The 19,313-nt window shown below is 36.1% G+C and overlaps 1 protein-coding gene across 2 annotated transcripts in view; it reads right to left on the reverse strand.

The window, feature by feature from the left end:
- VPS41 (VPS41 subunit of HOPS complex) overlaps positions 1-19,313 on the reverse strand; it is a 161,762-nt gene that overhangs the window by 34,144 nt on the left and 108,305 nt on the right. For both annotated transcript variants that reach the window (XM_079151749.1, XM_079151750.1), the window contains 6 exons: positions 13,966-14,063; positions 9,871-10,000; positions 8,302-8,417; positions 6,902-6,958; positions 3,602-3,663; positions 2,177-2,258 (listed from right to left, as the gene is read on the reverse strand). In XM_079151749.1, the coding sequence (XP_079007875.1) occupies positions 2,177-2,258; positions 3,602-3,663; positions 6,902-6,958; positions 8,302-8,417; positions 9,871-10,000; positions 13,966-14,063 (545 nt within the window). The remainder of the gene's footprint in view (positions 1-2,176; positions 2,259-3,601; positions 3,664-6,901; positions 6,959-8,301; positions 8,418-9,870; positions 10,001-13,965; positions 14,064-19,313) is intronic.

The following is a 19,313-nucleotide window of genomic DNA, read 5'->3' on the forward strand; positions in this document are numbered from 1 at the left end:
GGGGGATTGAACTCAGGGGCACTCAACCACTCAGCCACATCCCCAGCCCTATTTTGTATTTTATTTAGAGGCAGGGTCTCAGTGACTTTCTTAGTGACTCGCTTTTGCTGAGGCTGGCTTTGAACTTGAGATCCTCCTGCCTAAGCCTCCCGAGCTGCTGGGATCACAGGTGTGTGCCATCATGCCCAGCTAAAAATACGTCTTTTACTTTAAAATTTTAAGACTCTGGAAATTTATTCTGGAATAAGAATACTCTGGAAAATTATTCTGAAAAGATTCAAATTAACTCTACTTTCTAACAACAAATTATGGTACATTTTCAAAAGATTATAAAATCAATTTGTTAAGTAACCTAAAAGTATAGGTTACTATTCATCTTTCCTTCCTGAAACTGGTGTGCACTGACCTTTAACAACTCACAATCGTATTTTGAAATTAGGAAAAATGCATCTCGTATTCTTCATATATTTTCCAAGTGGAGTTCAATTTCCTTCTAGTGCCCTACATACCCATTACCATGCTTTGTACTGGGGACACTAAACTAGGGTGACATCCCCAAGAAGCTCACAGTCCAAGAGGGAAGGTATGAAGAGAAATAAACAGATATTGGTGATATAATGTGGTAAGTATTATGAGAAAGGGTTGATAAAGGGCTATGGATACAGTAGAGAATCTTGCGTGTATGTGTTTACTTATGGCAGTGCTGGGGATCTAACCTAAAACCTTGGGCATGCCAGGCAAGCCCTCCACCACTGAACCATACCCCAATACCACAGAGGAGAATCTTGTATGTTACGGCCCTGAATCTATCAGGCAGAGAAAGGAGAACGGGATCTGGCAGGAGAATAAACTACATGAACAAAGGCATGCAACCACAAACAAACATTTCTGTTCAGGAAGGCCACAGAGGCCCAGAGATGGTAGAAGTAGGTCACCGATGGTAGGAGAGACTGGAGAGGAAGCGAGGTGAGGTCATGAAAGGAACTCTGATTTTATTCTATGAGCAGGGGGGAAGCAACAGATAATAGGGCAGTGAGAGTTCAGATTTATTTTTTAAACAGGTAACTTTTTAACTAGGATTTCCCTTGGGAGGTAAAAACTGATAACTTTAGCAAGGGTTGCCCCTAGATCTATCAGAAGGTCCTTGAAATGTAAGGTAAGAGTTAAGGCAATGGTACTGGAATGGAAGTGGAAAGGTCCAATTGGTGATATGATAAAACTGACAAAAATCGGATATTAAATAGAATGAGGAGGTAAATGGAGGAGAATATTCTCCTTAGGAGTAGTAGCTCTGAGCTATTAAGCATGGAATGGATATTGTGTGTCATAAACACACATTCAAAAAGGAAAATAACCAAATTTGGGAAGGATGTAGATTTACATTAATTTGAATTATCATTATGGGTGATATATGAAGAAAAAAAGCCATCATAACAATTCAAAAGAGATGTCTGGATTATAGAGCCATCAGGTAAACAGGACCATGAAACTGGATGAAACCTTTTAGAAAAGGCCTAATAAGAAATGTAGCTGAGGACCAACTAGAGAAAAGTAATATTTATGAGGCAAGCACAAGAGAAGTCATGGAATTGACAAGACAACCAACAACACTGGGACTTCTAAAAAAATATTCAGATCTCCACAAAAGCATTCAAAAGGCTCACAAAACTGTAAAAAAATGTTTTAAACACACATAAGAATACATTGCTGACTTGAATGTTGCATACTAAGTTTAAAGGGTAAAAAAATGAAACAGCAAAAAAATTCATTAGAGCTACATGGTCAAAGTTCACCTTTTAACATGTAAGATATTTGAAAACTACATTAATTCTTCAGTAAATCTGAAAAAGTTCTTACATTTTACAATTCACCAAATAAAATTATACCTGGTTTCTGAGGTCATTATTAAAAAAGAACACGAAAACTTCATCTAAACACAGAAAAAACTGCAGAGGTAAAAGGTTAAAAAAAATTTTAAAAAGAACTTCTCATATGTGTAAATATATAGTCTACATACACCCAAAATATGAACTATGCTTATGTTTCGAAACTAATTTCTACAAGTTTGAGTTTTCTTTCCAGCTGAAAAAATACTTTCCAATAAAGAAGTGACTACTATTATTTTATTTTCATTTTGCATGCAGAAACTAGGAAATAAATATTAATCTTTGCTTACCTTAAGCTGTCCAATTTCTTTAAATTTATAAACTTCATATTCCCAGAGGGCTGCATTTTTCCCAAGGATTTTCTGGCATTTGCTGTAGTAAAAGCATTCCAGGGAGAAACAAATTACAAATAAATAAATAAATATAAACAGAATAAGTAGACATTTTTCCTCAGTGGTTTAGATAAATTTCTTGCAAGTTTTGACAAATTTCTATCTCAAGTGCTAATTAACATAAAGGTATTACTGTTACTTGGTTGCATACACAGTAACAAAAATCATGAAAATATTACAAAATAGTTACAAATCAAGATAAATCTCTTTTAGAAGACTGCTATTAGGGGGTTCCCCAATGGTTTTCCTGTTCTAAGTGTTCTACCTGGATCAACACTGACGGTTTGGGGTATTTATTTGCCTTGAAGAAAAATTTGCTATACCTCAGAAGTGTCAGTTCCTTTTTGAATTGATTTAAATAACAGGTTACGAAATTAAACTTTAAAAACCTAGAATGCCATCTTAGAATACAATCTGGAAGACTGTTCATGTACGAATGAAATTTTACATATTAAAGAAACATATTTTCTTGAATAATCTCAGGGAACTAAAGGCTACCTTCCAAGGATGCTGCATGGTCACAGAGATGGATACTGCAGAATTCCAGCAGAGACCACATGGCCACTGTATACATTTATGATTTCTGCCCACCAAAGGCCCCTGCAACCTGGGATCCTAGGGTTTGGCCATTTCATTTTGTGGCTAGCTTCTCCTTGGAAAATAATTCTTGAATTTTAAGCAGTGGCATTTTGTTCTGGACTATCTTTCAGGGATGTTTATAATATAAATGGCCCTAGACAAAGACAGTATCTCCCTCCAGAGCAGAAGATAGGTTTGCTTACTGTCCAGTACAATGAAGGCAATGTCTTCTGGGTCAACCCACTAGAAAAGATATCCCAAGCTCAGGGCTCTACCCCTATAACACAACTGGCTGCATAGACAGGGTCACCTGGCCCCCTCCATGTTGTGCTATGAGAACTGGGGATTGGGGATTTGAGTTAAATGATAATACTCTGGCTATTAAAACTGCTGGGACAGTCCTTTAGTCCTGACCCAGGAGTCTCATGTCTTCTGCTAGCACCATGAACCTGTGGCAGGCTAATTTGCCAGCTTATAAACAGGAAAATCCCACAAGCTTCATGGTTCTTGACACCTTTCTCATTAAATTTGGGAGAAACAATTCTCCTTTGGTGAAAGTGCAAGAAAAGCTGCAGAAATAACAGATACTAATCTATTCTGTGACTGATATTCAAAATTACTCGTTAGAAAGATGTTTAAAAAATAAACACCAAAATGTTAAATACAAAGCATGGCTGATGGCTGCTGTTAACATTGACCAATTCTATATACTGATAAAAATTGTGAAAATGTTATTGGTATTACCGTGCTGCTATGTCATATTCTCCTCTCTCCACCAGATGATTTATATACGCCAAGCCAATATCCTAGAGAAAAATGAAGGAATTTCAAAATTCATAACGAACAACTGAAAAACTGAGTCATGATGTTAGGGTCCTATTGACAATACTGATGCTTCAGTTTGCTTTATGCAATTATTCCTGCTTCTTCCTTTAGGATATTCATATTTAAAAGTACTTATACCTCTTTGCCACTGAGCTACATTCCCAGCCAGGGTTTCCCAAGTTGTCCAGGTTGGTCTTGAACTTGTGATCCTCCTATCTCTGACTCCAGTCACTGAGATTACAGTCATGTACCACCAAGCCTGGCTCTAAAATTCACTTTTTAAAAAATAAATAATGTTACTATTTTAAAGGTTTCTAATCTGATCCTAAGAGATTTTCTGCAAAGGAAATCTAATGTTAGAAACATGATCCAATAATTCCATGTTGTCAATGGATATAAAATTCTATTTCTTGTGCTTCCATCTATAAAATGTGAGCAACATGTCTCTTCTACCTCAAGTCTGAAATGTTAAGAAAAATGAAATAACAGACTATCAGATTAAAAGGAAATTTGAAATATTAAGCTTAATACTAAAGTAAAAATGAGCTGAGAAAAACGAGTAATTCAAATTCATAAATTTACAGATAAAGGAAACTGGTGTGAAAGCAGGGGACTGAGTGTCCTCAGAATATTCAGTTATTCACTGGTTCTGAAAGGATCTGGGGTGGCCAGTGTCACCGCAGGCATGGGAAAACAGCTCTTGCTTGATCTCCCCATGACTCTTTATGAAATATTATTCCCACTGGAAAGCATTTTCATTAGAAGCTAAAATTCATTATAACAAAACTTGGCTTTAATTTCTACTTTGTGTACAAAAAGAAACATGTGGAATTTCTTTCTATATGGCAGAAGTGGGAGGTGCCCATTTTTTTCTCTGCATGACTGATATGGAAACATGTCAGGAGAAAAATATTCTATGCATACTTAATGTACAGGACAAGAGGGGAGGTTGACACCTATAGTTTTAAATTTATTTAAATTTTTTCTTTAATGATTATTATGTGAGAAATCACTTCAGATGTACAGAACTAGAGAGGAAATAGATCACATGTCACGTATCTATGAGATTTCAGTGCCAGTCCCTCTAATCTTTCACCACGTGTCCACACCACCAGGTTGTGGAGCTCATTTTGAACTCCCCCTCTTTCTCTGTATTCCCTATTTTCTCTTTCCCCTTAGTACAAGCATGCTTAAGTGTTTCTCTTACACAAAACAGTAACAACTCTCCCATGATGCTATAGCCCCCAACTACAGTCTTCACTCACTCCTATTTACAGCTAAGCTGATTCTATAATTTCCTATTCACTGTCAATCCCTATAACATGCTGAGAATAAATTAAATGAAGGCAAAAGATTCACTAGTTACTTTCACATTGCCAAATCCAGTGTACCAGCTCAGCCTGTCTGGTCTTTTTGACTTGCTTACCTCAGGCACATAAGCATGTAATTCTCTTTACCCTCAATGCTCTCTTCTTCCAGCTCCTGTGATACAACCTTCCTATGGCCTCCAAATCTGTGTTACATACATTCCTTGAATGACAGTGTTCCTCAGGTTCCATTCACATTCCTCTGTTCTCTGATGCTATGTATTTGCCCTGGGTGGACTGATCAAAACTCAAGTACTCAACTAATATTTGCTGGCTGATAACTACCAAATCTTTTTTGAGTTCAAATTTCTTTCCTGTGCTCCACCAGGACGTCCCACAGGATGTCCCTACTGCTGCTGACTTTGAGCAGGTCTCATCACTTCGTATCTGAACTACAAAGATACCTGATAACTAATCTCCATCCCAGTTGACCTGTCTCCATCAGAAAATCTCAGTAATAGGGAAATCTGATATGGGCCTAACAGCTCAAATTGCCTTCTAAGGTCTCAATATAGAACCAAGCTCCTATTACAGAAATCCCTTCAGGATCTGGTTCTTGCAATCTAGGTAGAAATCCCCTTTACTATTCCATATAATCAAAGTGGGGCAAATCTTTTCAGTTTTTTCCCATTTCTAAGGAATTCTTGCCTATCCCCCACATTTTTAACTGAAAAATAAAAGATACCCTGGTTTTCTTTTCCTCTTATTTCTGAATTATTCTGCTTGTGCACTCCAGGAATTAAGGCTTTATGGGGACTGAAGAGTTTAAGGTAGGAAAGTGCAGGCAAAAGAAATTTGCGTTGAAACTCCATTAGCTATAAAAGACTAAGTTTGTAGTTTTCACAAGTAAAACACATGTACCAGGAGATCTCTCAGCACCTGCAAAGGACATGCTTTCTTGTCCGCTTTCCATCTACACATTCTCCGTCATAATCAGCAAAGAAATGAGCCTTCAGTCTCTATATTTTTCCTGAATTCCAAATGAAATAAAAATGTACTTGATATCCTAGATTAGTCTGTGCAACAAAATCAATTGGTTATTATGGAAACACCAAAGCAGCTCAATTCACTATAGCCAGATTGTGGAACCAACCTAGATCCCTTCAGTTGATGAATGGATAAAGAAACTGTGGCATATATGTACAATGGAATATTACTCCGCCATGAAGAATGATAAAATCATGGCATTTGCAGGCAAATGGATGAAATTGGAGGATATCATGCTAAGTGAGATAAGCCAATCTCAAAAAACTAAAGGACGAATGATCTCGCTGATAAGCGGATGAGGACATATAAGGGGGGGTATGAGGGGTTAGCGTTAGGGTTAGGGTTAGGTTTAGGGTTAGGGATAAGGAGGGTGGTAAGAATGGAGAAAGGAAGGACTGTATAGAGGGAAAAGAGGGGTGGGGGGGAAGGGAAAAAATAACAGAATGAATCAAACAATATTGCCCTATGTAAATTTATGATTATCAATTAAAAAAAAAGTTAAAAAAAAGAAAAGCAATCTAGTTTTAAGAAAGCACTCTTTTGATAAATTTTGAGGTAATGTGAGTTTATCTATGATTTAAAGAAACTCCCACACGCACAACTGGAAAGCTTTGTATATAAAGTGTGTTTCATAAATATAGTTTTCTAATTACTTAAAACTACCTCCTCCCAGGTGTTCAATTGTCTTATTTACAAGCAGAAACTGATTTGATAAAATGAAATATTTTGACCTCACAGGTCAAAAAGAATTAGTTTAAAATAAATTCTGAAAAGACAGGTAGAACATGGTCTTTTCAAATATACTTTCATTGTAACTTATTAAAAGGTAAAGTTATGCTTCAAATAATAAAAAATGCATACATACCAGAATCTTATGTCTTTTTATGTTCCTTTGGCTAATTTCAGCTGCCATCAAAGCTTCCTATATTTACATAGGCATGATAAAAGAAACAGACAAAAAGGAAAGAAAATGGGAGAGAGTGAAAGAGAAAAACGTTGTGGTTATAAACACTATATTTATAATGTCTTAATGTTCTGGACTACATGAATAAAGCCCCATTATTTCTGTGGCTTTTGCTTGAAGCACTGGAATTTTTAATGCCATGGTTGAATGAACTTCACTGAATTCAAACTCAAACAAAGGCAGTCAACCAAAATGAAGACTTCTTTCACTTCCATTTGAATTCATTTCCGCATTAGGATACTGGAATCACATTTCATACACAAATCAAAATACAACAAAATCTCCTAGTCTCCAAGCAAAATAAGGCAGCTGTCATTCTAAATTGGTGTGACACATATCAAGAGGCATTATTGAGGAGTGGAGGGAGGAAGGGAGGGAGGGAAGGAAAAAGGCATTTTTCCTTTAGGTTTCAATAGAAGTACACTGTATACATGTTTTTATATATCTACAATTAAGCTTTTGAAAATCTCTGGTTTTGTTTTTATTTTGTAAGGTTTATAAGTAGTAGTTTAACAAATAATTAAAACAAAATTTCTTTAAGCAACTACTTAATGTAAAGCATTATGATAATACCTGGATTATGAACCAGGTGACAATAACTGGGCTCTATACAGTTTTTAGATTAAAATGATTTTTCCTAATCCTTCAAGGTAGTTAAAAATTTAGAGCAACAAAAAGTTGGACTAGTTGCTATTGTTTCCTTATACATAAGCGGATCCACAGTCTAACTAAACCAATATGATATCTTTCAATTATTAAAGTTGAAAAATATTTCCTTTTTTTAAATAAAGTCCTATTGTGGCATTACCTAATCAAATCTCTCTAAACCAAGATTCATTAAAGTGGACAACATCATTCTATCCAAACTAGTAGTTCAAACCAACCTGAGAGAGTATAAATTTAGTAGCTTTACAAAAACATAAAAGATAAAATGAGCGATTTCATTAAAATGTCCAAATAGACAATTCTGAAGTATTAGCTCTATTTTAATTTCCTTGGGGTGGGGGAAATAAAAAATTTCAGTAGGTTAGATCTAAACCTCTCCCTCCCTCTACCATTGACTCCTCCCCAATTTAACAGTAAAGTCAGTCATTGCAATCTTTTTGTTCCCTAATATCTGAGAGGGGTATTGAAAAGTTACTATACTCATACATATACATATATATATATATATATTTTTTTTTTTTTTTTTTGCTTGGGGCACTCTAATTCAACTACACAGAAGATTTACTACAAAAATCTCTTATCCTCTCTCTGTTACAGACAAGTCAATACTTTCAAGGAATTAAAATCAAAACTACTTCATATTTCTTCTTTTCAAGGAGCCAATCGATGTGATCATCTTGGTCTCGTTCCTTGGCTACTACAACATCTCTTGGACTTACAATGTAGAAGAGTGATTCCCCTTCAGAGTATTCTAGAGGTGAAAGAAGAGAGGAACAACTTGAGTGACTCAACAGTACAACAAATGTTGCAGGTCTCAGGGGACCTGGGTAGTCCACCAAATTTCAGAGAAAACAGAAAATTTGTCTATACTCATAGCAAATGTGGTTCACTTTGTGGAAAGGTAAAGAATGGAAATAGGGTAGAGAACGACAGAATTTATTTCACATCTGAAAGGGAAAGAAGGAAGCAAGAAAAGGGAACAGGGAAACAGGGAGGAAAAATATACTGTAAAATTTAAAAAATAAATAAGGTTCAAACTTCTGTGTTTAAATACATTAACATTCTGATTTCACATGAACAAGAGTGGTCAAAATTTTTCACATCTATTGCATATATATTAGAATTCATCTACTGTATATAAAGTTTATTTATGACCATTTATGACACTGTTCTATTTTTACAGAACAATTACACCCCATAGTCTGCGATAAATGTTTCCTCCTCATCAAGGTCAAGGCCATCTAAAGCATAAATGACAGACACCCAAGCCCTGGGGACATAATCTATCATTTCAGCATGTTGTGCACAATGCCAATGGTGAGGGTTTCCTGCAGAATTCAATTATAAAACGTGCTCTGAAAGGTTTCTAAGTGTGCAGCAGAGTTTGCTCTGAGCAAAATACCTAGATTGGACGCTTTCAGTTGTGAATCCAGTTGCTTTTTACCAAGTCCAGAATATACTCTCACATTTTCAACTGATTAAGAACTTAATACAAGAAAGCTCAACCGTGTAGAATATTTCTTCATTTCTTTGGCCAACATGAGAAATGAGAATATTCTCATGCAGTGTTTTAATCATTTTTAAAACAAGGAGTAAATTTTTTAAAAAGCCCAATTGTTCTATTTTCCTCGATGTATTTTATGAGGATATGATGACACTCAAATACAGATGGCTTTGGTATGACTAAATAGTAATGGTTTTCCTTTTGTGTCTGAGCAGTGAGTGACTAAGTGTATTCATCCATCCACTCCATAAATATTCACCCAATGCCTAGTGATATGGTAGGACACTTCCTGTCTGAAAGCACTCAGAAACAAATAGAAAGACAACTTCTCTGCCACCCCAGAGCAAACCTTATAGTGACATAAAGTTGCCAGTGATGTGACAACCAGAGAGCTGCCTGACATCAATTTAATTGTCACTTAAATAGTTAGGACAATGGGGAAAAAATACAAAAACAAAACACAAGAAGCCTACTCCTCACTTCAATTCTGGTCCCATTTCTATTTCTTTTTGTGATGGGAGCTTGGGTAAGCTCTGGGATCTTTCTGAGCCTGAATGCTCTAGTTTTCAAAAGAAGAGGCCTGTCCAGATATTCTGTAGGATCCTTTTGGCACCTCAATTTAAGTTTCCTTTTGTATAAATCAAGTAGAAGGGCAAATACCACAGGAAATCACGTGAGCCAGATCTTTGCTCTCTCTTACCTAAATGATAATCTCTACATTCATTCTCCTGAAAACCTCTGACTGTCAAAGCATCAGAAGAAATCTCTTCACAAGTCTCAGAAAGTGGCTGGATGATGTCCAGTCTAGGTCTGGCACAATATTCTCTTTCCTGGGGGAGTGGGAGAAAGGAAAAGACATGTTTTAAATACATTTCTATAAGTTATGCAAATTAATTCAAGGTAGTCATACTTCTTTTGGTTTTGTTTATTTTTTTATTTATTTATTTTTTGCAATGCTGAGGACAAAACCCAGGGCTATGTACAAGGCAAATGCTCTACACTGTACTGCACTCTAGTCCACTTGCTTTGATTTTATCATTTTGCACACGAGCCATTCTAACAGAACAGCACAGTCTCCTAACAATGTCTTATTTCTTGATCTGTATATGACAGATAAACAGGATTGTAAAATGGGGCGCTTCCCACTGCAGCCCATTCAATCTCAGGGGGGTGTGGTCCAAGACAGTGACTTAGGCCCTTTTACTACTTAAATCTGTTCTACTGTATGTGAGGAAAAGTAAAATAATATACAAACTGCTCCATTATCCAAATCACTGATAATACTAGTAGAGTTACTAGCAATGTTAAAAAGCAAAGACTTAGGAGTTGCCTCTAAGTCAGATCTTACTGAGATGATGGAAATGTTCTATATTTGCACATAGCTCAATATGGTACATGCTAGTCACAAGTTGATACTAAACACACAAAATGCTATTAGTGTAATCAAGAATTTTAAATCTTATTTGATTTTAATTAGTTTAAATGCCATACACAACTGGTGACTTCAGTTTTGGATGATGAAACTCTAGTTTAGGACAGAAAGGGAACAATGAGAGAATATTTGCTGAGGACCTGTGGCAGTTTAATAAATCTTAACAGGTGATTATATATAGATAACTCTTGAGTTCTTAAATGAGCCCTATAAAGGGAAGAATTATCATTCCTAATTTTAAAGATGGAGGAAACAGAGAATAAAAAAAATTAACTCAGGTTAAAGTTATATAAGCTAATGATAACAGTGGAATATGTGGAAAATCAGGACTTGCGGCAAACCTGAGACATGAAGTCAAGTTTTTCCTACTTTAAAGTTCATGCTTTGTGAACTTTATGCATAAAACATACACTTGAATTCATTTTGCAAACCAACAATACCTGAAGCACTTTGGAAGAGGTGTAGAGAAGACACAGATGAATGAAATGGGACAAAACAAACAAAACCAAAATAAAACACCCCCCAGAACTATACCTGACTCTCCAAGTTTCCTAAATCAAACAGTAAACCTGAATTTCTTTGACAAATATTGTTAGGAAAACTGGGAAGTAATTACTTTAGCTCATACACTGAAAACATTCCAAAAATAAAATAACAACTACACAAAACCAACTTGTAGGAAAAAAAAAAAAAAAAAAAGAGGGAATATGAACATATAGCATAACTTATCAGATAAATTTGAAACAAAAAAAGAAATAAAATGAACAGATTTAAATATTTTAAAAAATTGAATTCTATATAAGCCAGACTCAGAAAGTCAATGTTTGAATGTTTTCTCTTGCATATGGAAGCTGGAGAGGAAAAAAAGGGAATTAAAAAAAGGGGATCTCATAAAAATAGAAAGAAAATTAATAGAGTAGAAGAAGGTGATTGAGAGGGAATACTAGGGAACAAAATTGACCAAATTATGCTAAGTTCATGTAATTAACATACTCATTTCATGAGTCCCACTTATACACATATGATAATGTACTAATTAAAAAACAATAAAAGGGAGACCTGTAGAGCAGAGGAAGAAGGCTAAGGATAGGGAGGAAGGGAGGAAAAGGGTCCTGAGGAATAAGACTGATCAAATCATGTTTTATATATAAGTGTAAATATGTCACAATGAATCCAGCTATTATGTATAACTATAATGCACTAATAAAAACCATAAAAATTATCTGCTATAAAAATGATAAAAGATGTCGAAATCAGAATAGCAAAGTAGAAAAATTATTTGAACAACAACAACAAAAAACAACACATTAAAACCACCTCACTAGACAATACCCAAAGTGCCTTTCTATGTACAAGAAAAGTACTAGCAATGTGACTCATGTCATTTTACAACTTTCTCCCTGGCTAATCAGCCTCCTTATGTAGGTTGCCAAGAGCATGAATTTGGCTTTGCTGATCTCTGACCTCCAGTGCATGATACGATTCTTATCACATATGTACTTTACCCATGAATGAAAGAAAAGCCAAATGTTGGGGAACAGCTTAATAAATTAAGGTATGTCAATCAGACAGAATAGTGCAAACATGGTAGTAAAGGATAGAAACCACATGTATATATGGAAAGAATTAATATGCATTAAAATTGGGCAATACAGAGGAGCAAGTGATGCTGAGTGCAACTATGTGAAAACATGAAGTATGGAAAATATTTCCCATCACACAGGAAATATTTTTGGGATAATACTAAAAAAATTGAATTTTATTTAATATAATCAAATATCTTTTCAATATGGAAAAAAAGCTAGGGGGAGGGTACAAGATGGCCTAAACATGACCTCTTTATTCCTTTTGCCTTAATAATTTATTGTGTTTAAGGATTTAAGGCACACTTTGGTGTTCAATAAAGTGAGTGCCTGTGTACACTGACACAAATGTTTGACGGCATCTCCAAGACCCTTCCTTCTTTCTCTTAAATAAATTCCATTTCCTAATTTATTCTCTGAGTTTGGTCTTTCTTTGGATTTATTTCTTTTCAATACTCTCTTTTATTAACAAAGGTTTCTTTTCTTTTATTCTTTCTTTTGGTCAGTTGTTTATTAGGCCTTCTTTTTTTCATTTTACCGCTTCCTTCCTTATTTCTTTCAATCACAATTGCAATCCTCCCCACATTCCTCATCAAAAAGCATTGAATTTACTCCCTCAGGAGCCACAGCTTTTCTTTATTTTCAAAAAAATAAATAAATAAATAAATAAAATAATAAACTGATGTCCTGCAATAGGGCTAGAAGCCACCCCTATTGATTTTAGAAGGTCTGAGTGCTCACTTAAGTCTACAGCATTCCATTGCCTAGCAACATGGGCACCCAGAGCTTCAGTTACTATAGTGATGGCTTCCTAATGCAAGTGCTCTCTCAGAGAAAAGCTCAAGTGCAGCTACCACTTCAAAACAAGGGCTCCCAGGGTTTTTCTCCCCCATTTTATTCCTTGCCATTTAAGAAGAGGAGGAGGAGGACACAAACAAGGAGAGCCCACTTGCCTACTTACTCTAAAGGGATAAGAATCAATTGCAATTTCTTTCATATACAGCATCCAAAAGAAAATCCTTTACAATAAACCCTCCTTGTTTATGCCTTGAAGCCGACCCTATCCCCTTCTGGGTAGGAACCCTGGATTCTTAACAATAAAGACAAGCTGGGAATGGTGCTGGCCTGGGCTTCAAAGGGAGACTGTGTGTGCCTGCCCCTCCACTGGATCCCAGATGTAAGCTTCATTCCAACATCACTAAAATGAAATTTGGACTATCTACTGCTTTCTATTAGCCCCATATATCACCATACTATCATTTGCATTGATAACTGAGAGTTAGCAACAATCCATTTCAAAGCAACAATCAAACTACTCAGATTCACCAGGCCACTGGGAAGTAAACAAATATGTCTGGACCATAGGAAATAATGAACTGCCCTTTCTGTAATTCCCACTGACCACAGGGACCCCTGTTGTTGCAGCCGATCAACTTCATTGCTGTCATTTCTGCTAATGCACAGTGTCAGCTTAAGTTTCTTCGCCTTTCAGCAAGAGGAATCCTTCGTTCCTTTTGACTAAAATACCAAGAGACTGATGAAAAGAGGGAGAAAAATGACGCTCTTCTTTGCTCAGCAAAAAGAACAAAGGCAGGCAATGAGTGGAGCTTCTGAAGGTAAATATGTTAGGGTCTGCAGGGTAATCTCTGCCAGTCTTATTTTATAGGTCAAGAAAGTTCTACTCAGATTATAGAAGACTCTTCTGACAGGAAACCTGATCTGGGTGTAATGCTAAAAATGAACCCCCACAACCCTTTGAAATTGGGGAGAAAAAAATTACCGTTTTTTCTGAAACCTCCTTTACGTAGGAAAGTACAACAAGCTGATCACAGAGAGGTGCGAGTCCACTGATGTGGAATTCAGTTTCAAACTGAGACACTGTGAACAAAAGGAATGTAAGATTCACCATTAAAAGGAGCAAAAATCAGCACACAAGCAGCACATATAAACTACCAACCACAAATGCTAGATGGATTCATTTTAAAAAGAAATAATAAATGTTTAAGGAGATGCAAATGCTTTATTACCTTTAATATGTTGTATACAGTTATCGAATTATCACACTGTGCTCCATAAATATGTATAATACTAGGTGTCAGTTTTTTAAAAAGTTAACATAAAGGGGGATAAGTGAGCATACTCTCAACACTGAGCACTGAAAGAGCTTCACGATAATCAGTATTAGACAGCTATGTAAGAACTTACACTTGACATTTCTATCAGCAACAAAAATGGACCCAACAATAATAGCACTCAAATGGTCAAGTGTGACATGTGCCCAGGCAGTTTAAAAATGACACAGTTAAATCACTTGAAGACAGTATGAAACTCATAAAACCCAACGTAAACTATTATTAATGACAAGATTAAATTTTTTCATATGTCTAATTTTAAATTTTTGACAACTGGGGTATTACAGAGGTACAAAGTTCACAAGGGTTGCTGTTTGTAATTATAAACACTCTTTTGGCCTTAAATATTTAAAGGCCTTGAAGTTAAAAAAAAAAAAGTACATAAATACAGATTTCATTATGATCAAACATTATTTTTTAAGTGAAATAAAGGTTAGAGAAAAACAACACTTCTTTTTCATTTCTGGAAGTAGTCTTACTTAAAATTTAGAAGAAATATTACTCTGCTTAAGAAGTATGTGGATTTAATTACATTGGATCTCAAATTTTGAAAAAAGTTCCATGGACAAAGTACAAACATTACCATGGTATGATTCTAATAATTAACTGCCTGCTGTATAACATACAAATGATTATTGTTTTAAGGGGTCAAGTTTTGAGGTGGCTTCTCATAGGGTAAGAGCTGACAGAGTAGTGGGACTGGCAGACTATTCCAAGAATCATTCACTGTACTTAAGGATTCATTTGGGAGTAAACTCTTGTGTAAACACATCCCATATTCCAAGAATTTCTCAATTCAGATCTCCACAGTTGTGGGTATTAGCTGCAGACTAACATCTGTCATGAAATTACTCTTGTTTCCCAAGTAAGGGAACTCAGTGCATCATGCTGGAAACAATATTGAATGTCGAGTCAGGAAATCTAGGCTATAACTTCCACTAAATTGAACTTGGACAAGTCATTTTAACTTCTCTGGGTATAAATTTTCCCTTCTACAAGATAAAGGAGTGAGAGCAGAAATAAAATCCATAACACAGAAAGAATGGGGGCTACTGAATTTTTCTTCTTCCTCTTCTCCTTTTGCCTTGTTTCTGCCAGTCTTTACTGCTTCTCCTTATTCAACTGTTAAGAGCTTGCAGACAGTCACCTCCACCTCAACCACAGTGCGTAGACGTGTACTTCCACCAGTGCACTCAGGCTGGACAAGTCTAGAGACAGTCATCCTGCTGTGTGTGCAGGTAGGGAACGGAGAGGCGTGAGTTGAAACGTACACCGTATTGAACGGTATGGGGCCACGCAGGACCTAGTACCTGAAAAAGTGGCAGTTTCACCTTCCACAAGATATATAGGCAACTGACAAGAGGTTTTGGTTGCCAGCACTCCGCGCTGGCAAAAATGGACCTGAGTTGTTTTACTAAGTCATATTCCATGTCTGAAATGCATACCTTTACCAGCAACTCTGGTGAAAAACAGACAAGCCACTGAAACCATGCTCATGACATCACAGGGAATCTTTGCTGTGCTCATCTGCCACAGACACCCAAGAGAAAACATCCCTTTAAACTCAAAAGAAGCAGTGGGAGAATGAGGTATTCTCCCCATCTGAGATGCCAAACAGACTGTCTAGCCTCACTGACAGGCAATGTCAGAGTCTCTTGCCCAAAGGTAACTAAATATATACTGAGGTCTAAGTTTTTATGAATGAGCTGTAAAAGAACAGAGAAGCTAGAAATAGCTTATCTTATCCAAAGCTTTCTTCCTCTGTACCCCATACCCTAGTGTGCATACAATAGCTAACATGAATAAGAGAAAATTTCCCATTATCTAATTAGTAACATGACAGAAATTCTAATGGGTGCTTAAAGAAAAAGAGGAAAGATTACAGAAGCACAGTCTCGATTCTGGATATTGTAATAAATGTATATTTGTTAAGTACTAAATTAATCGGACTTTAATTGAGAAAATTGAGAATTACTAATAACTTAAGAGACTACATGTAGTGGCAAATTACGAACCAACACACAAAGTTATTTATAAAGAAAAGATGTGGTACTCAAAAATACTGATGAGATTTCCAGACACTAGCAAGTTATCTATATCCAGATAAAACTGAAACTAAAACAGCCTTTTTGTTAAAATAATTTACTAGTATCAACAATCGACTTCTTAAAACAAAATTGTTACAGCAATACCCAGTGTGATTCACAAATTAAGAGTTTTATCCTTTAGCAATTCATCTCCATTAATACCCACTAGTAATGCTATCATGTTAAAAAAGAACTCATTCCTAATTTGGGTTGCTGGTTTATGAAAAAGTCTGCAGTTATTCTGTCTAAAAAAAAAAAACAGTACAGAAAGAATGCTAGGGTCTTGTTTTTCCATATCTAACTCAATAAACATGAATGTTTTTAGATCTATCATGATGCGATTTATTTTTCATATTAATGCTGAATCCAAGACAGGCTTGCTGGACACAGTGGTGTCAGAATGAATGTAGAAGAATAAGGAATATTCTTCCTACTTACTTAAAGAATGAAATAATGAACAGTGATACTTGTTCTTCTAAAGAACATACATAAAACATGCAAAAGTTTATGAACTGACTTTGTAAAATATCCTTAAGTAATTATTGGCTTTAAATTTCAAAATTTCAGTGGACCAATGGAAGTTTCAAATTACTTGTTCCCCCTGAAATTCTATTGTATTTCATAAAACAATGAGTTTAATATTTTTTTCCCCTAAAGGAAACTCAATTTGAATAAAGATAGTTGACAGGTTTAATGCTTACAGAAAATCATCTTTAAGCAGATTATCTGGAGAAGATAAATCATAAAGAAAATGAAAACAAATTGTTTTGTTTGCAAAACACAAAACAGAAAGATAAAGCCAAGGCTAGAGAAAGAGGAGGGAAAAATGCAGTTCCCAGAGAGAACCACAACACAGAAGCTATCCCTCAGATCAAGGAGATCAAGAAAGTGAGGGGTGGTTCCAGGCCAGAGCAGGGAGTATACTGTGTTCACACAGTGTTCTGATGAACATCAGCAATTGTAGGCATTAAGGCGGCAACAGCCTTCCTTATCCTGATTGAGATGAAAGGGCTTCTGCACTCTGGTTTATTCAGGAGGGTAAAGCATTTGTAGACATGCTAGAAGAAATACGAGACCTGTACACAGAGATCCAAAGTACATTAAGAGAGAGGGTGAGTTTCAAGAGGGCTGTTCACATGAAAATTATTTTCAGCAGAGTTTTCTAGATCGACAATGAGGATAATGAATACAATTCTGCCCACAGGACTGATACAGAAGGGAGGCTAGAGTTCTTTATCAATGCTGCCCATCAGATACATAATGCAAGTCAAAAGCACGAGTTACTTATCTAATTGTTAAAATTTTCTATGAGCCACAATGAGGAGCAAAAGTTTTGGGCTGGGATTGTGGCTCAGTGGTGGAGTGCTTGACTAGCATTCATGAGGCACTGGGTTCGATCCTTAGCACCACAGACAAAACTAAATAAAATAAAGTTATTACCTTAAAAAATCTACTTAAAAAAAACTCTGAAAGAGGTAAAACTTTAATAATATATTTTCTTTAATGCAACACATCCAAATGATTATCATTTCAACATATAACAACATGAAAATTATTAATGAGGTCGTTTACTTTTTTATTTTCATGCTAAAAAACCTGGAATCTGGTATGTGACACATCAGTCTGCCACCACTACAGAGCCACATTACAAAGCCACACAACAAGTGGTTAGTGGCTACCATATTGATGAGTGTAGATCTAGAAGGCCCCCAACATTTTTTTTCTTTGTCTTTAAAGTCCAGTGATTTTTACTAGAATATATCTTGATGTCGCTCATAATGTGTCATAATTTTTAGACAAAAAGTGTCTTCTTTTATAGTTTTAAGTCCTTATGTTGTTGTTGTTATTGTTATTTCAGAAAGTTTTTCATGACTGACTGTTTTTGGTATTTGTTCCAGACCCTGCTTTATGTTTTTCTTCAGGCTATTACTTGTAGGCATATTTTTTTTAGTATTTATCACTTAACTGTACATCTTTTCCCCCTATGATTTTTTAAAAATGTCCTTCTTTTCCCTCCTCTACTCCTCACATTGTTTTTGTTTCTATTTGCTCTTACATTCAGGTGCAATCTGTATTGTGGTTATGTCTTTCAGGTGTGCATTCATTATGAAGGACACCAATGATCTCCTTATTTTTCTTAAACCTTAGAAAGCAATATTTCAGTAATTTCCTGGTGTTCTTTCATTGTCAATTAACCCTTAAGAGGCAGGGAATGGGGCAGATCTTTTAACCTTGTAAGGCTTCCTCTTTTGCTATTGTCATTTGATGTTAAAAAAAAAAAAAAAAAAAAAAATCTGGTCACTGGCTTTCTGATAGTCCCTGATTCTGATCCTTCTGACTTTTACCTGAACTTTTACTTTTTGTTTGTTTCTAATGTTCCTGTCCGGCTCTGACAGGCTTCCTCCCTCCTGCTCTCACTGCTGCCCTGTCTGGCAGGAAACATTGGCTACTCAACTGTGAAGTGCCCAGGGGGAGCTGGGCTCTGGGCCCTCACACCTAAGGGCAGGCCCCACACCCACTGCTCATCCTCTTGGGTGGCTTACTATCCTTTCCAGGGAATACTGATGGGCTGCTTTGAAGTTCTCCTGGCCTCAGTCTGCCAGATGACCTCTGTTCCCCTCTGCTCTCTGTCACTGGAGGCTATGACCACAGCAGGTGCAGGGATATCACTAGTGTTTTTTCCCATCTATTTGCATCTTGGAGTTCTTGGGGCTACCTTGTCACTGAGTTTTGTTGTAAATGTGGTCTGTGTGTTGTTTTGTGATCTATTTGTTTCATTTTTATGTGAGGACTCAAGTAGATTAAAAAATAATGCTGCCATTGTACCATCTTCCCAAGATCAGTGTTTTACATAAACTTATACTACCCAGGGCAATGGGGTTAGAGTTAGAGCCATGAATATGTATGTA

This window comes from Sciurus vulgaris, assembly GCF_902686455.1.
Source record: "Sciurus vulgaris genome assembly, chromosome: 8".
In the NCBI taxonomy this organism is placed as follows: Eukaryota; Metazoa; Chordata; class Mammalia; order Rodentia; family Sciuridae; genus Sciurus; species Sciurus vulgaris.